Here is an 18,081-nt window from a genome sequence, read left to right as displayed (position 1 = left end):
TTGTCAAATTACGGTTTTACCGTTGGACACACAAGCAGGGGCGGTTCCAGGCACTAGCATGCCAAGCGCGTGCTTGGGGCAGCAAGCCACTGGGGGCACTCTGCCGGTCGCTGCGAGGGCCGAATGCAGCCAACCTGCCTGCCGTGCTTGGTGCAGCAAAATGCCTATAGCTGCCTCTGCACACAAGGGATGTATTCTTGGTTTTGCTTCAACGTGATCTTAAAATTGCTGTAAGGAGACATTTTGTACTAATTTTAATTGCCAGTGTGTTCTTGGAAGAATTTAATCACGTTTCTCTTTTTCTTTCAGATGCTACTTTGGTTGTGTGAAAGCTGCTTGGTGACTGAGTAATAGCTATGCACTGTAGTAAAAAATATTAGATTACCATGGCTACTACTAGTGGTTCTCCCCTCTCAAAAAGACACAAACTGGTTCAAGAGCCAGCTCCATCAACACAGACATCCCACTCCTCTACTGACTGAAGTGTGTCTTTGTCAGGAAGACACAGGTGCAGAGTTAGTTAATCCAGCAGAATTGAAAAGAAAGCATATTGGATCTGGCTATCAAACTCTAGCAGAAAATATCAGACATTTCCATAAAGTGAAAGCACTTCCCATATTCATAAAAATATTCATATTAAATGATGGTGATGGTATTGAAAAGAGTTTGATCAAGAACAATGGACAGCACAAATCTTGCTACATCAAGTTACAACAGGACCAAACTTAAAAGGACTGAGGATTTAAAAAAAAAGAACTGAGTAAGCCGTGGAGCACCTTGATGAACTGCAGAGGAAATACACAGGTTTAAGTGATGAACACAAAGGGCCTCCAGAAAAAGAAGTGTGCTTTATTTGTGAAATGAGCTCACCATTGGAAGACTTCCATGAAGCTTCTAACCTCAGCATTGATAGTCGAGTCCACAAGAGTGCACTTCCTCTGCAAAACCAGCACTTGGTTGCAAAACTAAGTGGAGGGGATTAAGAGGCCCAAGAGGCAAAGTATCATGCAAGATGTTTGGTGTCTCTCTACAGCAAAACCAGGGAGAAGAAAACTGAGCAAAGCAACACAGAGAAGATGTCATGTGGGATTGCCTTTGCTAAACTGATAGCATACATTGAAGAGACAATGGCTCTATTCTTTAAACTAGCAGACTTCAAAAGGCTCTATACAGCTAGACTAGAACAGCTGGGGATGACACTGGCAGGGCGCATTCACAGCACTGAACTAAATTCCCATATAATTTCACATACTCCAGATCTCCAAGCACCCATGATGTGCTCCTTGCCTTTAACCAGGATATTGTACATGAACTCCATGTGAGAAAGACTGTGAGGAAGACGCTCTTCACCCAGTGATTCTCAGACTTTTGTACTGGTAACCGCTTTCACATAGCAAGCCTCTGAATGTGACCCCCCTTATGAATTAAAAACACTTGTTATATATTTAACACCATTATAAATGCTGGAGGCAAAGTGGGGTTTGGGGTAGAAGCTGACACCTCGTGACTGCCCACATAATAATCTCACGACCCTCTGAGGGGTCCTGACCCCCAGTTTGAGAAGCCTTGACCTATCTCAAACAGCAACAATTATTCAAAGGGACATATTTCAAATGAAAACAGAATTTCATGGCCCATTTGACCCAGGATGCCAAAAAAAATCTGTTACCAAGTCACTATTGGCACTGATGTCCATGATATGGGATGGTCCAAACATTAAAACTCACTCAGAGCAAGTTTCCATTCATCCAGCTACATTTACTTTGGTACAACTGTTGCAATACAACAGCAATATCTGTCACCGTGAAGGAACAGAAAGTTTGTACCACAACAAAGCATGGGAAATGCATTTGCCTATCTATGTTGGTTTGACACTTCATGCACAGACATGAAAAAGTGAGCTACCAGATACCTTTTTTAAGCTTGGATTGGCCATCTCCTATGACAGAGCGTTGGCCATCTCTACCAGCAAACTGCATACCAACACTTCGAGGATGAGAATGTAGTCTGTTCTCTAAAGCTTTGTGATGTATTGTTCTTTACTGTGGCCATAGACATCACAGACCACAATCCCAGCCCCACCACAGCAACAGACTCCTTCCACAGAAGTAGGATACCACTTTTTCAGCCTCCCAGTACTTAAGTGGAGGGAGATGTCCATAGAATTCTGACCCCTGACTGTGAGACTGTAGTATCAGTGAAGAAGATTTTGACATCAGTTTCTGAGTCTTACACAATTTTCTCTCCAGTGATCTTAAGAAAATGAATCCCTGCTGCAAATGTTGAATCAAAACTGACTGCCTACTGATTACCGAAGCCCTGCAAGAAGAATGCAGGTGGCTTACAAGTTAGGCAAGCAGCAAGTCTGGATACCTTCAATGGAGATGAAGATATTTCCTAAGCAACTTACCATGCCATGAAGCAGCTAGTGCCAGGCTTCGCTCCAGTCATCAATGTGCTTTTTACTGTCTTTCCAGATGACTCCAAGTCTGTGGCAATGATTCATCATGTCATGGATGTGATAAAGAACACTATACTCCACCTAAATCTGTGCAAAGTGCCAGTGATCACTGAGGACTAACCCCTTCTCACCATAACCAGACAGAAACAATCGACCTGGACTGCTGGGTATGGCGAGGACAAATCTGTCATTATGTGGTCTTCATCTGGTAATGGCAAGTTTAATTGGAGATTGGCTAGAAGATAATGGATGGAAGCCGTTGTTCAGTCAAAGTGGCCTCCCTAGGAATGGCTGACTTCTTGAAAGTGTCTCATGTTATACCTACTAGGCATGCCTATCGAGTATGGCGAGGACAAATCTGTCATCAATGCCCTATAGGTTCAGACCTTAGTCACTTTTATTTAAAAGTATGTGCATGTCAGGATGCTATTTAACCTTCAGCCGTACCATATGGTTAGCATTGTGATGACATGTGTTGGCAGCAGTAGTGGGATTTGATATCTATTTCAGCCAAAAGCAAACGCAGTTTAGACTCTATTTTTCGGATTGCTGCAATAGATCTGATTTTACTTACTTTTGGTTTGCGCCACTGTAACTCTAATGATGTCAACAGAATCACACCAGCTTGAGAGCAGAAGAAGACCCAATGTTCACCATTTTTGCTGGCTACTCTTTCTCATAGCTTATATATCTGATTTGTGCATGCAAATGTAGGTCAATGTACACTTTATGGGCTCTAACACACACACACTCACACACACACACACTTGCTTTTACAGGCACAAAATAATATGCTGGCTTTGAGACCAATAGAAAATGTAAGTAATTTTTTTAACTTCTCACTGATTCAAATTGGCACAGTTTGACAGCCCTATATTCTACCAGGATTTTCCATACACTGTGGGGAAAAATCCCCTATTGTCCACATTCTCATCTTGTTTACACCAGTAGGAATTTGGAGTAACTCCAATTAAATTGATCACCTTTCTCAAGCAAGAGATTGATTAGAGCAGAGCTTCAGCAGACTGTATTGAATAGAATGCAGGCTATCCACAGCCACTGCATTTATACTTGGCCCAATAGTGTGTCTAGAATCTGTCACTGTTAGTCATTCATGCTGTAACATATGGAATAAGGTTTTTATTTGCTGGGTCTTTCCCCTCCCTGTTCTGCAACGTGTTGACACTGCTATGAAATAGATTGTGAGGAAACGGTGATAAGAAGGGATTTGTTCTGGTTGCTGGACAGCGTGTGAATATTTGCCTCCTATAAATAAGTCTCTCCCTCTGTTTATTGGGAGAACCCTGGCTCCCTCTGATTGAGCTGCAGGTTTCTATGGAGACAGCGTCCTGGCAACAACTCTCAGCAGCCGTTTTCTTCCCATCTACCAGGCCTAGTGGCAGCAGGCCCCATGGAGAGAGAGAGGACCTGGCTTCCACTAGCAGCAGGAAGGGACGGATGGACATCCAGGCTGTCTAGCTGCGCTCTATGAATCTTTGCATACAACTATCCCAGAAGTAAAAACATATTAAAAAGCCGAGCAGAGACATCCAGCAGAGAGGTTGCTAGGATGCAAGGGAAGAATGGGCAGCCATGTCCTGCCCTAATCCAACACTGGTGAGTGAACACAGCAGCTTTAATATGACTGAGTCTGTCTGAACTTTGCCCCTCTCTGTCGCATGACAATATGGTGATGTTTGTGTTGTGTTGTTATGTCAATTTTCCCCCCATCATAGCATTTCCACAATCATCCCCATATTCTCAGATGATCCCTCATGGAGGTGTGCTGCAGTCATTTTAGGGAACCTGTAAAACTTCATGATGTGGCTACGTAGTGTGAGGGCTTGTTTGATGTAGCAAAGTGATAGGCTTCTTGTTTTTTGACCCATCCTCACACTAAGTCATGACAATAACATTTCTATCACTCGAAAACACCATCCTGGTATGTTGCAATGCTCCAGTGCAACATTGTGATTCCTGAGTTTGTCCCTGCCACGCACTCTCAAAGGACCCCTTGTCACAACATTGTGTCATCTCCAAAGGTATTCCTGGACTGTTTTGAGACAGGAAGGATGGTCCAGTGGTCTGGGCGTTAGCCTAAGACTTGGGAAGCCCTTAGAGTCCTTGCTTTGCCATCAACTTCTTGTGTGGATTTAAGACAAATCACTTAGCTTCTCTGTGCCTGAGTTCCCTGACACTTCCCTACCTCACAGAGGTGTTGTGAAGATAAATCCATTGTAGACTGTGAGGTGCTCAGATCCTATTGTATGTACCTTAGGTAGATTTCAATTTTATGAAAGTTACAGAACAGAACTGCTACCATTGTGACTTAAAAGAAGGGGCAAGTGGAAAACTGTGCATGGTACTTGTATGGCCCTCATTGTCATAGAATCTGAACACCTCAAAATCTGTAATCTGTTTATCCTCATAACACCCCGGTGAGGTAGAGCAGTGCTATTGTCCCCATTTGACAGATGGGTATCTGAAGCACAGAGAACTAAGTGACTTGTTCAAGGTCACACAAGAAAACTATTACAGAGCAGGGAATTGAGCCCAGCCTCCGAAGTCCTAAGCTAGTGCCTAAATCATTGGAACATCCTTCTTCTCATCCCCCCAGAAATAAAATGTGCGTGGCAATGGCTGCTTTCAGTGTGTGGCAGAAGGAGAGGTATGCAACAACAAAATGGGATCAGACCTGAATTTATGTATGTCTGTTTCCTTAATCTTGCATGCAGCTTTATCTTTAGTTTCAAGTTTTGCATTCCTGACGTCAATGATTTACAGGAATAACAGTGAGGTATTCCAGGTTCACATGAGACAGAAATTGTGGTAGGCCTCAAGTGAGTGAGTATCTTTCCAATCAGGTATGGAACTTACAGCTGTGAGATATCCATGTAGCTGCAATAAGACAAATGTAGAATATCCAGAAAAGAACTCATGAAATAATACTCTGGTAAATCTGATAATATTGACTTACTGTCTTGTGCTTTAAGTTACTGTATCATATCAAACAGCAGTAAACTTAATTTAAAATAACTACTGACTTAAAAGGTTAAACATTTGGGGCCTGGACCTCTACTAGGTTCAGTGGAACTATGTCAATTTACACCAGCTCAGGATCTGATCCTGAGAATTATATTTTTCTTTTGATGCACATCCATTAACATTAATGGATATTACACACATACATAGAGAGGGAATATAACTATTAGTTCTGACATGTAGCTGTTATTATTTACAGGACATACATACACTTTCAGAACTGCAGAGAGCTGCGTGGAATTTAAATGCTGGTGGACAAGATGCTGGAGACTTGGTCCCTGAAAAAGTGCTGAATTTACGGCTTGATCAAGTTAGTGGGAATATTTCCATTGACTTAAATGGGCTTTGGATCATGCCTTTACTGAGGCTTGCCTGTTAGACACACAGAGCCCAATCCTGAGGTCCTTGCCCAGTGCATTTTCAGTATATAGTAGACCAAAATCCCAAGGTTTGTCTATGCTGGAATTAAACACCCATGGCTGGCCTGTGTCAGCTGGCTCGGGCTCAGATAGCGGGATTCTAAAATTGTGGTCTAGACGTTCAGGCTCAGGCTGGAACCTGGGCTCTGGGACCCTCCCCCTCTTGTGGGGTCCTGTGAATATCCACACAGCAATTTCACAGCCCTGTAGCCCGAGCCCCATGTCCCTGTGAGCTGTGGGTGTTTAACTGCAGTGTAGATATACTCCCCAGTCCTGGGCTCTGGCCTGGAGAAGGCTTGTAGAACTTGGCCCACAGTACAGAGCTAGTAAACAAATCATATCATGGAGCTTAAAGCTGACAACAGATTTAAACCATTGCAAGCCTGGCAGCGAAGAAGCTGGTGAGAACTCTAACTCTAAGGGCATGTCTACATTGCCCCACAGTTCAGACTAAGGAGGCATGCATAACTGTGGGCATCAAAGTGCTGTGCTGTAACTCCCCCTTGTGGGTGCTGCAAGTAAGAACGTACAGGTCATGAGTTCTCTAAACAAGAACAGTTACATACCAGATCTACTAGGTATATTCCCTCTGGGGACCTTTTAAGTTTACACCTGCAGCATCCACACAGGGGAGTTACAGCGCAGCATTTTGGTGCGCACTGCCATTCAGACACTTAGTCCGAACTTTGGGCCAACGTAGACATGCCCCCTGTATCATTCAGGATGAGATAACTGCCTCAGAATGTCATTGGAGGTGTGTGAGGTCTCAGCATTATAGAATCATAGATTATTAGGATTGGAAGGGACCTCAGGAGATAATCTAGTCCAACCCCCTGCTCAAAGCAGGACCAATCCTCAAATCCCTAAATGGCCCCCTCAAGGATTGAACTCACAGCCCTGGGTTTAGCAGGCCAATGCTCAAACCACACTATAGACACTGCTGTTTGTTTTGTCAACATAACTGGCTTCCACCAGTATCCCAAAATGCCTGCCATGACTGCTCTGCTCACTGTTTTGAGAGAGATCTGAGTATGTACCGCAGAGCCAGTGCTAGATATAAGCAGAATATGCAATTGGTTAGGACCCTGAGCAGTTCAAGGTGGCCCCCTATTAATTATTAGTGTGTGTGTGTGTGTGTGTGTGTGTGAGGGGGTGGAGTTGCAAGTATTTTTGCTTAGGGCCAGCAATGGCCTAGCACCACCACTGGTCTACAGAGTGATGTGTTTAAATTAGAAATGACAAATAACTGGATATTTCATATTTGGAAATATTGTTTCAGACGAATCAGTGCCTTTGGTGGCTTTTAGGGCCATTTGTATTTGAATGTACATCTGTGACTAATCCTGCAGTCTTTCTGCACTTAGACATTGACTTCAGCGGGAGTTACAGATGCACAACTTTGCTAAGATGAAGCCATTGTGAGCTGAGGTAAAAAAACAAACCACATTTAAGAGATACTATCAATTATATGTTTTAAAATAGTTTAATATTTTGTCTTGAGTTTTTGGAACAATATCCAGGTCCTTAGTGATATAAATCAGGGATAGGGCCATTGACGTTAATGAGACTATTCACATATTTACAATTAAGCTGTGCTTAAATGGTTTGCTGTGTCAGGGCCATTAACATGCAGTTTGACTAGAGGAAGGAGCACAGATCCAGGCTCTGCCACTGATTCACTGTATGACCTCTTTGGGCAAGTCATTTAATGTCACCGGCTAAATTTCCCCAGTTGTAAAATTGTGATAATAGTGCTAACCAAACCTACCTCACAGACTGTTGTGAGGATAGCCCTCAGATGAATAATCCTTGTCTTAATGACACTTAGTGCAGGTCTACACTACCGCAGGGATCGACACTCTGTGATTGATCCACCGGCGGTCAATTTAGAGGGTCTAATAAAGACCCACCAAATTGACAGCAGATAGCTCTCCACTCGACCCCTGTACTCTACCCCCACTGAGAATACTAAGGTAAGTAAATGGGAGATTTTCTCCTGTCAACCCCCCCGCGGTGTAGACCCCGCAGTAACTCAACCTAAGGTACGTCAACTCCGTTATTCACGTAGCTGGAGTTGTGTAGCGTAGATCGATTTACTGCAGTAGTATAAACATAGTCTTAATGGAGATGACTTTTGTGAGGAACAGTTTGTAGGATTCGGCCCTTGGTATCTGTACAGTGTCAGAATGTGTAAATAATAATAATACCTATCTCTAATATAATGCTTTTAATCATAGATCTCCAAGCACTTTAGAAAGAAGAGCAGAATCATTACCCCCATTTTACAGATGGAGAAACTGAGGCACAGAGGAGACTTGCCCAGGGGCACCCAGCAAAGCAGAAGCAGAGCAGGGAATTGAAGTCAGGTCTCCTCAGTCCCAGTCAGCGTCCTGGCCACTTACTACAATGTTTCTCATTAAAATGGGGCTGTCTTTAAAAAAAAAAAATCTTATTAATGGAATGCTATGCTGTAAGTGGAACACACATATTGCTACAAAAATGCTCTGTTTTCTAAGTAGTGCCTTGAAACATGTTCTAATGCATGAACATGAGGTGTATTTTGATACTTTTTCAGGATATCCCTCACAGGTTTTTTGAACTTCAAAAGCTGACACTCGTATTAAAATAACCTGTTTTCTCCTTCCATCTGTTCACCATATTGCACCAAGTTTCATCAGCAATTGCAAAACTGTTTTTATAGATCAGATCTCTTAGTTTTCTGTAGCAATTCTGAGTTCACATGGAATTCAGGATCAGGCCCAATGTGAAAAAGGACCAATCATTGCTACATCTGTAATAGGCTCCTCAGCGGACTGAAGGGCCTAGTGGTTAGTGTCCACTCATTCATGGGGCAGTGGTAAGGTAGCCTGGACCCACCCACTCCACTGGGCTCTGACCCAGGGCCCAAGGAGGGTCAGCAGAATTTGCCTACAGGGAGGGGCTCTCTGAGCTACTTTCCCTGGGTCACTTCCTACCACTCCTTCACTCCCTCAGCTTCTGGTCCCAGATAAGGAGAAAAGAAAAATGAAAATGAAACCCAATTGCCAGTCCAGATGGGCTCTGCATACAGTCCTGTTCCTCCAGGGAGGCTTCTCCAGCCCACCTTCAGGATTGGTCTGCACTCCTCCCCAACCTCCCCCTTCGGAGCTTGGTTGCTCCCTTTTCACCCCTGTCTCCAGATGGAGCATGCTCTGCAGGGTTGGAGAGGTGGGGCTAGCTGGGCCCCGTACTGCCCTTTAACCCCTTTCAGCCCTGTGTGAGGTTTGTATACCCCACTGCAATGTCAAAAACATTTGTTTTTAGATGGCATAGAGTAGATGGATTTGGTTACGGCTAACACTCCTTTTGGCAAATATCCTACTGAGCCAAATTCTGATCTCATTTACGCTGCTATAAATCCAGAGTTGCACTGAAGTTAATAGAGTTACATGGGTGCAAGTGATATCAGAATCTGTGGTTATTACCATATATATTATGGCTATTTGAAATATTAAACAAATGGTTAAAAGACTAAATCTTAACCAGATTTTCAGTGACCCTCTGTTTCTACAGGCACAAATTAGTTAGATGTCTTACTGCCGATATTTGAACCTGCATAACATATTATTCCATATAATGTACTGTCTCAAACATTTTTGTTCCATTCTTCAGCAAACACATCCTTAACATTATGTATCATCCTGACTGTGTTTTATTTATGTATTAACCATGGATGCTAAAACATTTCCTATTACTAGAAATATTCTATTGTTTCCCTTCAGTGTCATAGGTTAGCAGTGTTGACCTTAGTTGGTGATTTCCCAGTTCCTAATGCTGGAGATGCTTTAGCCAACAGAATTTGTTTATTTTTGTGTGGCGTTTCCTCTCTTTCTTAAGGCTCTCTATCCAACTACCACTGAGTTAGGGGACCTGGTTAAAACATGGCTGGCTCCTGACCCAGTACGCTAGGGTTAACATTTCCATTATTCAAGTATCAGAGGGGTAGCCATGTTAGTCTGGATCTGTAAAAGCAGCAGAGAGTCCTGTGGCACCTCATGTACTAACAGACGTATTGGAGCATGAGCTTTAGTGGGTGAATACCCACTTCATCGGATGCATGTTAGTCTATTAGGTGCCACAGAACTCTTTGCTGCATTTCCATTATTAAATTGGAAAGCCTATTATATTGGAAGCACAGTTAGGTCTGCTCCACAGAGTACAGTGTTGTAGAATCTATTTATCTCTCAAAACAAGCTTTCAAATGGCTGGGTTACTTAAATGTAATACTAATGGCCACACTGTGATACACTTACCTATGTTGAATAGTACATTACACCATGAATACGTCTACTCTATAAAGAGGTACTACTCTATAGGAGCAAAAGCAGCAAAGAATCCTGTGGCACCTTACAGACTAACAGACGTATTGGAGCATGAGCTTTTGTGGGTGAATACCCACATGCATCCGACGAAGTGGGTATTCACCCACGAAAGCTCATGCTCCAATACGTCTGTTAGTCTGTAAGGTGCCACAGGACTCTTTGCTGCTTTTACAGATCCAGACTAACATGGCTACCCCTCTGATATAGGAGCAAGAGTATCACAGCTTAGTTATGAAGTGGGTGGGGTTCTTGGCTAACTATAAATGTTTCTTGTAAGGATTTTTGGTTTTAAATTACTGATTTTATGAATATTTCAGCTGGGACTATGTCTCTTAACTTGGGATATTTTAAAATTTTCTGGGGATTGGTAATTCTGGGGTACAACTGTAGATGCTAATAACCAGACACTCACTATTAAGTGATCCATGCAAAAGTTTGCCATAATTGAGAGGGGAGTGTCAGCTTTCACTGAATTTCTTGCTTTTACTGCTTTTTTAATCACAGTTTAGAATTATTTCTGTGTAATTTTTGTATATCAAGTTAGAGTTGGATCAGAAAGGTATAGCAATTTTAGAAAGTTGCAGTTGCCTGTGAGTACTGGGTTTGTTTAGATGACCACAGATGTCAATTTATAGGGACTGTCCATATGAACACTTAACACCTGGCAAGCTGGAATGTAAGTCTACCCCACACTAGCCTGCTGTGCACTAAAGTGTCTGTGTGAACCCTGCTGCTGTGCACTGGAAGTTCTGAAGTGAACTTAAATTATGTTGCATCAAAATGGGAGTAGATCAGGGATTGGCAACCTTTGGCACATGACTCGCCAGGGTAAGCACCGTGGTGGGCCCGAATGGTTTGTTTACCTGCAGTGTCTGCAGCTTCGGCCAATTGTGGCTCCCTCTAGCTGCGGTTTGCTGTCCTAGGCCAATGGGGGCTGTGGGAAGCAGCGCAGGCCGAGGGTTATGCTAGCCGCTGCTTCCCACCACCCCCATTGGCCTGGAGTGGCAAACCGCGGCCAGTGGGAGCCGTGATCAGCTGAACGTGCGGACGTGGCAGGTAAACAAACTGGCCTGGCCCACCAGGGTGCTTACCCTGGTGAGCTGCGTGCCAAAGGTTGCCGATCCCTGGAGTAGATCAAAGCACATTATGGAATTTTAATGCATGACAGCAGGGTCCTCACGGATACTTATTCCGTGGCAGGCTAGATCGAGGTAGATTTACACCTTGGCTTGCTGTGAACTAAATATTCATATAGACAAGACCTTAGAATCATGGGGGCAGATCCTCCGCTGGTGTAAATTGTCATAGCTTCGAGCTAGGCCACAGGCCCAATCCTGCAAACATGTACTGTTGAAGTTAATGGGACTATTCATAATAGAGAGCAATACTAAAGGGGAAAATTTTCAAAGGCATAAATGGGAATTAGGTGCCATTCATTGTCGGTGGGATTTGGATGCCTAACTGCCCTTTGTGTTTTTTGAAAATCTCCCCATAGTCCCAATAATATATTTGTAAAAAATCTAAACCAGTTAATGTAGCCCCTTTTTATCTGAAATGAAAAGCAAGGGCATAGTTTGAGTATACTGTAGTTTACCTCAAATGGGAGTGGTCTGCATGGAATCCAGTGTAAGCAGATCCTGCTGACCATCCTGACAAAATGTGGTGTGTACATCACCTGAGCAATTTAGTTAATTTCTAAAATTAGACAAATGGCTACTTGAGCTAGCTGTGAAGCTGCAGCAGCTGGGGCAGCAGCACAAACCCTGGGTTATGTACTTGAGTGTCTAGTCCATATGCTACTTCCTTGACTTCAGTGATATTGTTATTTGATCTAGCTAGATCAAAGCTACCCCAGTTGTGACTACATGTTCTGAAGTCACTCTAAGTGAAATGTATTTGTGAATATTTCCCACTAAACTAATTTAAAACAATTTTAAAATAGCACAATTAATATTAATTATGATCTGAACATTTTTGAGGCAAACTACCAAACAATCCTTGTGTTGCAAATTCTTCTCTCATACTGGTAAATACTTGAAAAATATCAGACATGCAGCCTCAGTGCCAGGAGGATTGGTAATGAGTTGCAAAGCCATTCAATTTCACATCACTGTGTAGTCACTGTTACACAATTTATATTTACCCATGGGTACCATATAGTAATTTTGAGCTAACACCAAATTTACCAATACTTAGAATGGGAAATAGAAGTAGTATAGATAATTGCCACTGTGCTCACTAGGTCAATAATGGCTGAAAGTTATCATCTTGTGGCTTTGTGGTGACCTGTATGAAATACTTTGGTGAGTCTCAGTCCAGTTCACAGTAGAGAGGTATCCGCTAGAGCTGCGTGGGAACCAGATTTTCTGTTTTATGGGATATTCCATAATTTAGAATTTTTTTCTGTTCTGAGACACAACAAAACCAAAAAATTTGAAATTTCCCATGACATGAAATAATAAAAAAATTAAATAAAATACAAATGTTTCATTCTGATTTCAACTTCTTAAAAAATTATATTATATTACATAATTTTTTTTTAAAAACCCTGAAAAGTTGTTTGGAAACAAAACATTCCATTCTGAAAAGATCAAATTGGAACACTTCAGCCTTAACGGGATGCTCTGTTCCATTCTTCTTCTGAAAGAGAAATCCATCAAAATCAACATATTTCCATGAAATATGTAGTTTTCAATGAATCATCATTTTCTGACAGAAAAATGTTCCATTAGAAAATTTCCAGCAAGCTTTTATGTCCACATCACAAAGCCACCAGAGGCACTACCTGGCACTCTTCTCTCTCATGAGAGAGGCCAAGAACTGAATGTCAAATTCATCCCTGTGCAGAAGACAAACACCAGGCTTCTGAACCACTGAGTTCCCTACAGACCTTTCACAGGGCAAATTTCACCTAGCCTAAGCCCTGACACAGTAATATCCTCTCATCCCTAGTGGTGGTCCTGTTCACGGACTGCTGTTAAGAAGTTCACTTTGCCACTGCCTGTGCCCACCTTGTTCTGGGAGGAAGGATGGTCCAGTGGTGAGGGTACTGGCTTACAACATGGGGAGCCAGATTCAATTCCTCACTACACCAAGAACTGACCTACTGTGTGACTCTTGACAAAGCATTTAGCCTCACTGTGCCTCAATTTCCCAACTGTAAAAAATTGGGGTAATCTTCCCTATTTCAGAACAGGGTTGTGAGGCTAAACACATTGCAGACTGTAAAGCGCTTTGAGGTTGACTGATGAAAAGTGCTATATGAGAGAGAGGCTTTACTATTATTAGTTCTGTGGATAAACAGAGGACAACAACCTCCAGGCTTGTCAATCTAGCAGCTTTCATGCGTGCTGCATTCGCTTGAAAAAGCTTTTTAGTTGTTTTTAGTCATCTAATTCTCCTCCCTGTTTTTTTGTGTTATATCAAATTTTGGATGCAAGTAGGCTGAAAGCAAAATCATGGGCAATATATAAAATGGCTTCCAATGTTAGAGTTGCTAGCATAATCTTAAGGTTTACTTTAAACAGATACACAAAGTCATTTCCGTGCCAGACATAAACAACTGTGAAATAATTTAATGTGTATTTTCTCAACAGACATAAATTATTGAAAAGAAAATGGCACAGCGAAGCCCAATCTTTCCGACACTTGCCCCTGCTGAAAGGTACAGTCTGTCATGTTAGAAATCTAGAATCTACAGAGTGCAGGAGTATCTGTGCTTCTTTAATTCTCTGTTTACAATCATGCTTAACATTGTAGCGTTTGTACTTAATGCAACAACTAAACTAAATTAAATATTGTAGACATATACTCTGCTTATCCAAATCATGGGCCAAATCCTGAAGCCCTTAGCTTTTATTCAGTCCTGTCTCAAGGAAAACTTCTACTGGCTTCAACTGTGACAGTGAAAACCCAGGACATCAGAACTTGTCCCAGTGAAAGTCTTTCGTGAGTAAGGAGTGAATGTAAAAATTTAGGGCCAAATTCCACCTTCATTTACATTCTGGTTGCATCTCCATTAACTTCAGTGAAATTACAGCACAATGTAAGTGAGAACAGAATTTAGCCTTCACTTCATGATTTGGCCCCTATGAATATCAGATAACATATACAGAATACAAGAAAAAAAGAAATAACTAAGATGTTCAAAGAAAATAACTAAGAGCTGTTTAAAGGCACAATGGGGAATTAGGCCCTCAATGCTTGTTGACTTTCAATGGGAGTTGAATACCAATTTTCTCTTTGTGCCTTTGAAAATCTTTCCTCTGTGATTACAAAACTTGTGTGTTACAAAACTTAACTCTGTGAAAGACTGCGTTCATCAATGGCCAGATTTTCAAAAGTCTCAGCATCTCAGCAGCAACTATTGCTTTCAGTAGAAGCTGCTCAGCTGGAGCTCTTTTGAAAAATCTGCACAATTATTTAGGTGCCTAAATGGGAGCTGACCTCTTTTTGAAAAGTTGCCTTAGAGACTGTGAGTAGCTTGGATTTTGTCCCTCCTGGATTTCCAAAGCTTTAGCATGTATTTATTCAGCTCCCAAGAGGAGAAGTTTTTGGATGCATACTCCAGGAGTAGCCTTATTGGAAGAGAAAAGAATGGATGCAGACTCAAGATATTCCTTCTTAGTCTATTTTTATTTAACTTTATTGCAGTTATTGCTTTGAACAAGGATGGAAAAAAAGCAGCTGCGAAGTTTGCACGTGTAGTAATACTTGCAAAATTTAATCAAAAACATTCTGAGTTCATGTTCCCAGCCACACTACTTTGTCTGTCTTAATTCATCCCAAAACACACTAATACCCTTTTGTTAAGTGTACATGCCTGGGTTACTCACCCTACATGAGATGGGGAGGAGGCCCTGACTTCCCTTTACACCTACCACTCATGGCAGCAAATGCTGCACCTGCTTATGTACAGCAGTGGGCCTCTCCCTGGAAGTGTTCAGGATTTCTGGGTGGTAGTATTCTTTCTGGAGGCACTCTATTCCCCAGTGCTTCTACTAAGCTAGTATCAATCTCACATACATGGCTGTGGTTAAAAGCTACAACAGAGTTTTGAGTAAGGCCCTCAGTATCTGGCAATGCATTAATAATACATTTGTTTGAATTTATTTCTTTTGTTAGACGGATTCGAAATATACCACTACACAGCCAAGCTTTGACTGCGGTCCCATTAGCATCTGCAAGTCTCGTGGATCAGCTAGAAGACAGAATTCTAAGCCATGAGAAAACAACTGCTGCCCTTGTGGAACACGCTTTTCGCATTAAGGAGGACATTGTTTCCACTTTGCATAGAATGCAGAACAAAGGGGGAGGAGATCGGTTGGCTAGGCAACTCTTAGAAGAACACATCCGAAACATAACGGCAATAGTGAGGCAGCTTAACCGGGACATTGAGGTATGTTCTGATTCTTTCCCGGGGGCTGACACTATCTCTGCTATTGACTCCAAGTTTAATTAGAAAATGTAGTAAGATTTAATATGTGATGTAAGTATAAGATCTGAAGAGTTTATAAACTGTGTGTACATCCTTACAAAGTGCATGCAGAATATGTAGTTCTTTTTGTGGCTATGAAAAAAACAGTACGGGGTGGCAGGACTTTAAATATAAATTCTACACAAACAATTTTGTGGTGCTAATCTATTTCCTTTCAGCACAAAACTAGAAAACCTAGGAAATCATCAGTTAATGCAGCGCTAACATGCATTTCAACCTAAGTTTAAAGGCCCTACCGCCTAAACATACTCACAGACTCCTCATCCCTGCAAGAAAAACTTCCTTTCACTTTCCACATGCACCACTCACAATGCACACATCCAGGTGATCCACTCACAGTCAAATATGCAATCTTAAACCTAACCTCTGCAGAAATTAGCAGGGTAGTGGTAGATGGACAAATATAGGTTAGTATTTCAGGGCCCAATTCTGCTTCCAGTGTAACTTCAGTGAGAGTTGTGTGTGTAGCTTGGGCCCTGAAAACCAGGAGAAGCCATAAATGAGTATAATGCACCACTTTCTGCATGCCTATAAAAACAGTTGTTGTTAAATTAAAAAATAGATTTTATATTTTATTTGGATTTAGCAAAATATAAGTGGCCTATTGAAGGTATAATACGTGACTTATTGAACTCCTGTTTGCATATTAATGCCTTATAGATGCTGCAGGAACAGATACGTGTCAGGGATAACCTCAGTTATGGAACTAATTCTACTTTAAAGAGCCTGGAAATGCGGCAGTTGTCTGGTTTGGGAGATCTTCGGGGGAGAGTTGCAAGGTAAGTGTCGGTTCTGGTATTTTTTGCAGTCAGCTGATTTTCTATTAATCTTGAAGTATTCCTTTTACATTTAATGACAGTGGCCCAAATTTAACCTTGGCCTAACTCCCAGAATGAATTTGGCTCAATGTTTTCATGGCAATGCACAATAATCTGCATTCCAGTATCAAATATTAAAACTAGTTACATGACTGCTAATTCTTGAAATTAGATTTCAGTAAATAGGCTTGAATTCTAAAAATGCTTCAGTTTGGTTCAGTTTTAGAAAGGACTGAGGTTCAGGCTGGTTTTTTTTTTTTTTGAACTAACTCTTTAGCTCACCTGTAGTAAAGGTATCATGGAACAATTTGCGTTCCCAGGGAGCAATATAAAATTATATATTGCTTTTGAATGTATTTTAAGAAATAGAAACAACCTGGTTAATCTTATTAAACATTAGATAAACTACATGTTATTCCCAGGGTTTAAAGTAAAGGGAGTGGAGGAAAGCATAGAGTGACAGAGATTCTGCAGGCCAAATTAAGCCGTCACATAGGCCTGGTCTACACTAGCAACTTACGTTGGTAGAACTATGTCGCTCAGGGGTGTGGACCTAACTCCTGGTGTAGACAGGGCTATGTTGATGGGAGGGCTTCTCCTATTGACATAGCTACCGCCTCTTGAGGAGGTGGATTAACTATGCTGCCAGTGCAGGTACTCTCTTCACTGAAATGCTGCATTGGTGCAGCAGCATTGGTGCAGTTTACCTGCTGCAGCATTTTAAGTGTAGACAAGCCCTTACACTTTGTTTTTTGATTATACTCTCAATGACACCTGGACAAACCTACTTACAGCTGGCACCAATGACAATGAAGACACAATCGGAAGGTAGTGGGGTTGCACAGCTGTAGACGAGGAGATAATTTCGCGTACAGAATCTTTATGATAGATGGCTTCTGCCGAATTACACCAAGGATGAATTTGTCCCATTATCTGGATTTTTGAAGACATTCCATTCTTTTTTGCTGGACCAGTTTTGTTAGTTGCCTGCGGTTCATCTGCAATGATTTACTGATACCTTCAACAGGTTAGAAAAACTCAGCTGAAGGAGGTGAAAGGTTAAAAGTTTCTGTAAGATTTCCTGGTGTCTATATTGGGCAGCATATAGTTCCACATTGACTTGTTAGCCCAGTTTCCAAGGAGTGGTTTAAACATGGTTTAAAGCACTGACTACAGAGGACTGATTTTTCAGACATTCAGCCAGTTCTTTTATGTACAACGGGAAAGAACAAAACCAGCTCTTGCTTTGTTGTCTTCAGGTCAGACAAACTATTGAACAATATTTATTTATCACTGAAGGGTCACTGCCAAATTCATCTGCATGAGTCTTCCTGCATAGCTCTCTTTCATATAAAGGATTCACATTGAGATTCTACAAGATGCCATGTTTAGAGCAACACAATTAGTGCCAGCTTGTGCAGCCTTTATTCACATTGGTGAGTGCTCATTCATGCAAGTAGTGCCACTGAATTTAAGGAGAGTA

The 18,081-nt window shown here is 41.7% G+C and overlaps 2 protein-coding genes and 1 long non-coding RNA gene across 3 annotated transcripts in view; 2 read left to right on the top strand and 1 right to left on the bottom strand.

Annotated features, from left to right (window-relative positions):
- The window catches only part of MYO1E (myosin IE), a 160,115-nt gene extending 158,955 nt beyond the window's left edge, over positions 1-1,160 (bottom strand). The window contains exon 1 of the mRNA XM_050967908.1: positions 871-1,160. Coding sequence (XP_050823865.1) covers positions 871-873 — 3 coding nt within the window. The 5' untranslated portion in view covers positions 874-1,160. The remainder of the gene's footprint in view (positions 1-870) is intronic.
- Positions 1,161-3,207: 2,047 nt separating this feature from the next.
- LOC127058284 (uncharacterized) lies at positions 3,208-5,807 on the top strand. The gene is made up of 3 exons (XR_007776332.1): positions 3,208-3,279; positions 3,762-4,078; positions 5,703-5,807. It is a non-coding gene; the product is annotated as an uncharacterized LOC127058284 (long non-coding RNA).
- An 8,065-nt stretch (positions 5,808-13,872) lies between these two features.
- Positions 13,873-18,081, top strand: part of FAM81A (family with sequence similarity 81 member A) — a 35,012-nt gene continuing 30,803 nt past the window's right edge. The window contains exons 1-3 of the mRNA XM_050967996.1: positions 13,873-13,947; positions 15,408-15,681; positions 16,441-16,559. Coding sequence (XP_050823953.1) covers positions 13,901-13,947; positions 15,408-15,681; positions 16,441-16,559 — 440 coding nt within the window. The 5' untranslated portion in view covers positions 13,873-13,900. The remainder of the gene's footprint in view (positions 13,948-15,407; positions 15,682-16,440; positions 16,560-18,081) is intronic.

The sequence above is a fragment of the Gopherus flavomarginatus genome, chromosome 9, assembly GCF_025201925.1.
Source record: "Gopherus flavomarginatus isolate rGopFla2 chromosome 9, rGopFla2.mat.asm, whole genome shotgun sequence".
Lineage (NCBI taxonomy): Eukaryota > Metazoa > Chordata > Testudines > Testudinidae > Gopherus > Gopherus flavomarginatus.
The sequence above is the reverse complement of the archived record's forward strand: the minus strand, read 5'-3'. Positions and strand labels throughout refer to the sequence as shown.